This window comes from Maylandia zebra, linkage group LG6, assembly GCF_041146795.1.
Source record: "Maylandia zebra isolate NMK-2024a linkage group LG6, Mzebra_GT3a, whole genome shotgun sequence".
Classification (NCBI taxonomy): domain Eukaryota; kingdom Metazoa; phylum Chordata; class Actinopteri; order Cichliformes; family Cichlidae; genus Maylandia; species Maylandia zebra.
Window position 1 is genome coordinate 28,026,797 of NC_135172.1, and position 5,263 is coordinate 28,032,059.

The window sequence follows — 5,263 nt, forward strand, 5'->3', positions numbered from 1 at the left end:
CTAACTTCAAATCATTTCAAGACATCCCTCCTTTCAGACTCTTGGGTTCCCCCCTCCCCTCTTTAAAGTCGCATCCACGAATACAAATCAATAGAATAAATTTCGTGACTGTTTTATGAATTGCAGATAATACTACGAGGAATAAGGAGATACCTTAAAAAAGGTAATGACGCTTTGTGTGATCATTATGAGGTCAAATATAGATTCAAAATGATTATTTAGCATAACGTTTATGATTTCATGATCCATAAACCCGTTCAACACATCCTGCCTAAACTGGCGTTCGTGCGTTTTTTTTCTTTTCTGTGGATTTTCTTCCCGAACTTCTGTTTACCCAAATCTCTCAAATTTGTAAGATAATTTTTTGTAAGCAGAGTTTCGTTCAGTCTGAACTGAACTTTACAATTCATTTGGTGCTTTTTCTTCAGGAACCGCACGGGGCAATAACTCTCTTCATGATTGTTTATTTGTTTGATATAACATGTCAACACGTCCAACAAAGCTGGCCTTCTCCTGCCTGTAAATGGGCGCACTGTACAGTCATTTAAGCCTCTCCAAGGTAAAAATCTCACCTCTTCTCCGTTGGAAACCTTGCAGTGATGGACAGACGGCCATTAACGCTACGTGGCTTCCGCCCAATCGGAGAGCAGCGGGATAATTAGAGGACCAATCAGAGCAGAGTCTTATTGGGAGGGCGGGGCTGGTTGTGCTGGAATGCTGCCTCTCTGGGAATGTTTTCCACTTTCAATCACTTTTTTTTCTCCCTGTCCCTCTCACAAGGCGCTCTTTAAGCTCCGGTGTTGCCACACAGAGCAGCCATTCATCGGCTCTACAGTCAGCCGCACACACTTCCATGCTGAACCACTGGACATCTAAATTGGTAAGTTATGTAATTTAAAAAATGAGAGTTTATACATAAAAGTGAATGTTTGATATTAATATTTTTGCCAAACGCGTAATTATTATGTTTTATTAAACGTTGTATGGACTAAGTTGGATTAATAATAATTATGATAATAATAATAATAATGATAATAACAATATGTGTATATTTTACCGGCGGAATTTTATTTTCCGGAATGTGACATTATCGAAAAGAAATTCAGTTTCAATCGCTTTCTTATCACATTTAGTCCCGTTAAGTAACTTAACGTGTTTATCTTTAAATAAATCACGGTTCTTTTGTTTCGGACCAAAATTAAAATGATAATTGTAACAAATTTGTGTCTGTGTGGTTTTTAGATTTAGCCACTGTTGCTGTAAAGGATTTCCAGCTGAAGGTGGAAAGCATTTGGAGACTTTTACGCAGCAGTATGTCTTTGCCTTAGAAGAGTCAACAATAACTGGGATCCTTGACACCACGGACATTTACTTGAACCCATTTAATTACTCCGAGAAGTTAGTTCTGTGGCAAAGTTTTCATTTGAGGATTGTCCTATAATTTAACGAAATTGAAAAGGAAAAATGTCCGGCGAGGAGCACAGCCTGTCCGAGGCGGAGCTGAGTCCCGCAGGGTCAGACGATGGTCACTCACTGTCACCGACTCAACCTGGAGCCACGCCCGGCCAGGACTCACCTCTGACGGGGCAGCAGCAGCTGACCGCGCTCTGTGTGGACGGCAGCAGTGATGATGGAGGCAGACCCAGAGCCAAGGAAGAGGAAGAGGACGATCGTTTCCCGATCGGCATAAGGGAGGCGGTCAGTCAGGTGCTGGACGGGTATGACTGGACACTTGTGCCAATGCCGGTGCGCGTAAACAACGGAAACAAAGCTAAACCCCACGTCAAAAGGCCAATGAACGCCTTCATGGTGTGGGCGCAAGCGGCGAGGAGGAAACTTGCGGACCAGTACCCCCACCTGCACAACGCAGAGCTCAGCAAGACACTGGGCAAACTGTGGAGGTTTGTATTTAAAAAAAAAAAAAAAAAAAAAAAAAAAAAAAAAAGGAACAGTGTGGCCATACAAGCGGCACATTTCTTGTGCGTAAAGGATGTACCGGTGCTGAATTTAAGCGTAAAATGTTTGCGCTTCAGTTTGTGGTTGTTTGGTATTAAATCGGATAGAAATAAAAACTTGGTGTTTTTCTGTTGTTCTCCTTTACAGAGAGAATTTTAAAAGTAAACAAACAGATTTTAACCCAAAGAAGTAAAGAAAAAAAGATATTTATGCATTACGCATGATTCGGAAAGCAGGAGATATTTATGATCTTCAGACATATTTTAATAAAAATATTTTCAAAATGAACTTGGAAGCAATATAAGACTAGTCCTTGTTTTTCTGCCCCCTAGGCTACTGAATGAGACCGACAAGAGGCCATTCATCGAGGAGGCAGAGAGGCTGAGAAAACAGCACAAGAAGGACTACCCGGAGTACAAGTACCAGCCCCGGAGACGCAAAAATGGCAAACTGATGCCTTCTAATGAGTCAGATAGCCAGGGGGAAGGGGAGGCCAGCCACTCCCAGTCACACTACAAGACTGTGCATCTTGAGCACAATGGCGGGGCTGGGTCTCCACTGGGTGACCTGCACCACCACCACCATCATCACCACCATCCTGCTGGTAGGTGTCTTCCCGTTTCTATGGATGTCTTAATGATATTATTATTTTCACGTTGCGAGAGACCTGATCCAAAATTTCAAAACTTAAATCAAAAATCTCGAAACTTATTAATTTATGCTGTAATTTCAAAATATAACTTAAGTTAGGTAAAACAAACAAAACAAACAAAACAAACAAAAGCCTTTTTGTATCTGATGTCAAAGTTCACCTTATCATGTTGCTCCTTCTTTCTCTTTTAGGTCAGGGTCACAGCCCGCCAACTCCACCTACCACCCCAAAGACAGAGCTCCAGTCTGGGAAACTGTCAGATGCCAAGAGGGAGGGGGGAGCAGGAGCGCCTGGAGGATCAGGGGGGCCCAGGGGAGCCCTTGGGGTTGGAGCTGAAGGGTCTTCCGGTGGTCCCTCATCTTCAAGTGCTAAACCCCACATCGATTTTGGCACCATGGACATCGGCGAGATCAGCCATGAGGTGATGTCCAACATCGAGCCATTTGACGTGAACGAGTTTGACCAGTACCTCCCTCCAAATGGTCACCCTCAGAGCGCGACTGGGGCTCCTGCAGCTGGATCCTCGGCCTCATCTTACGCCTACGCCCTGGCTGCTGCAAGCGGGCACTCCGCCTGGCTGTCCAAACAGCAACAACAGCCTCAGGCCTCCCCGTCTTCCTCCGACCCATCCAAGGCTCAGATCAAAAGTGAATCTGTCTCTGGTACACACTACGCCGAAGCCTCATCCTCTCCCTCCTCAGGCACCCATGTCACCTACACCCCACTCAGCCTGCCTCACTATGGCTCTGCATTTCCATCGTTGGCCTCCAGAGCTCAGTTTGAGTACGGAGACCACCAGGCCCCCGGGGCATACTATGCCCACTCCAGCCAAGCCCCTGGGCTGTACTCAGCCTTCTCCTACATGGGCCCTACACAGAGGCCTCTGTACACTACCATAGGAGACCCCTCCAGCGTGGCACCCTCTCACAGCCCCACTCACTGGGAGCAGCCTGTTTACACCACACTCACAAGACCTTGAGGGAGACCAGCTGAGCAGAAGGAAATATGGGAAGTGTGTGAGTGGATCTGTGTGTGTGCAAATAATGTGAGTGTGAGCGCGCGTGTGTGTGTGTATGCCCGTGCCATATCGATGTTATATTAGAAGTTTTTACTTTTTTAGTCAGTTTAATGCAATGTGCATCCATGGGGCCTTAAACAGTTAAAAAAAAATACCCACACAGTATAGAGTGTGATTCCTGGGTCACCCGCCAATCAAAAGCAGAAGAAAACTTAACAAACATGTGCCATCAAAAATTTCGTAGGTTGGGACATACAGGAAAGGGTGTAAAGATAGACAAGTGAACGAGACGTTGAAAGTGGACAAATGGATTGATGAGTGACTCCGATTTGACCCAGAAGTGCTGGGTTTAGACTGACATAATCAGAATTTATTAACCAAACTAAAGGTTGTTTGTGATGTCTTTGTGTTATTTTATATGAGTAGTAAGTTTATTGTCATTGTGGATATCCTAGGGTGTAACTTTATTGTGTTTGATTTGATATTACACATCAACATCTGCACCACTGCTTTTGGGGGGTAAAAAAAAAGACATCTTTCAATGATCCCTGGGGTTGTTTTTTCATGGCCGGAAAAGGATAGCTGCAACTTTTCTTTCTCTGTAGATAGCGCAGTCTCACTGTATCACTGTCCTGCCTTCATATTAACTTTGCTGAAGTGATCAATGAAGCATTTAAGGGGAAAAATAGGAAAAAGAGAGGGAAAGAGAGCTCTAAAAGATGCATTTCGACTTGTTGCTCAGTCTCGGACACTTACCTCAGCTCTGTTTGTTTTGTGCCAACAGCAAAGGAGAAATATGACTGGATACATGGGTGACTAAAGCAAATTTCCACTTTTCTTTTTGATTGCTAAGTGCCTAAAAGATTCCTGATCCACCTTTAACAGAGTTCAAATCTATAAGTGCAAAGTCTCAACCAAATCTCTCAAGATAATTGGCCAGCTTGGGTCCTGCTTAAGGATTAGAATCACATGTACGGCCGTTCTGCTCCACATGTGGGCCAAAGCCACGCTTTTGTTTTTACACTTTCTTCCTATGTTGCGCCCTCTCCCCCCTTTTACCAATGTGAATAATGGTCATTACCACAGCTTCATCTTTATTACGTGACACATACTTTATCATTTTATACTGACCCTTTTCTCACATAGTTGATATTTTTATGTAAGTAATAATGCATCGTGTCACACCTTTGTTTCTTCCATTTTGTATAATTCTGGATAGTTTTGTAAAGTGTTTGCTATACATTCACTTGAGTATTTTGCTTCCTTACCAGAAAAGCAATGTTGAAATATTATTGTTGTCATCTATTAAATCAATTTATTTATAAAAAAGAAAGTCCTGTGTGAGAGTGATTTAATGCAGTGGTAGGTGTTCAGGAATAACATATGAAGCAGTTAGCAAGTGAAGGGTGAAAAAAACTAGAAATTAATTAAAAACACGCAGCTGACGTGTGAACTGTAATAACAACACAACCAGAGCCCCACCACCATAAGCTGTTTAGTGTGTTTGTGTGTGTGGTAGGCTAAAATTGACTACTAATTCCCCCACATTTAATCGGCTGGGGACTGCGTGTTACTGAGAAAGACAAAGAGAGCCATTCAACGAAAGCAAGGGACAGAAAGAGAGAAGGGGTGGGTGT

The 5,263-nt window shown here is 43.4% G+C and overlaps 1 protein-coding gene across 1 annotated transcript; it reads left to right on the plus strand.

The window, feature by feature from the left end:
* The first annotated feature begins 761 nt into the window (after positions 1–761).
* On the plus strand, positions 762–4,959 carry LOC101477432 (transcription factor SOX-10). The gene is made up of 4 exons (XM_004567881.2): positions 762–880; positions 1,243–1,901; positions 2,289–2,560; positions 2,800–4,959. The coding sequence occupies exons 2-4, from the start codon at positions 1,465–1,467 to the stop codon at positions 3,585–3,587; spliced, it is 1,497 nt and encodes a 498-aa protein (XP_004567938.1). The 5' UTR covers positions 762–880; positions 1,243–1,464; the 3' UTR covers positions 3,588–4,959.
* The last annotated feature ends 304 nt before the right edge of the window (positions 4,960–5,263 follow it).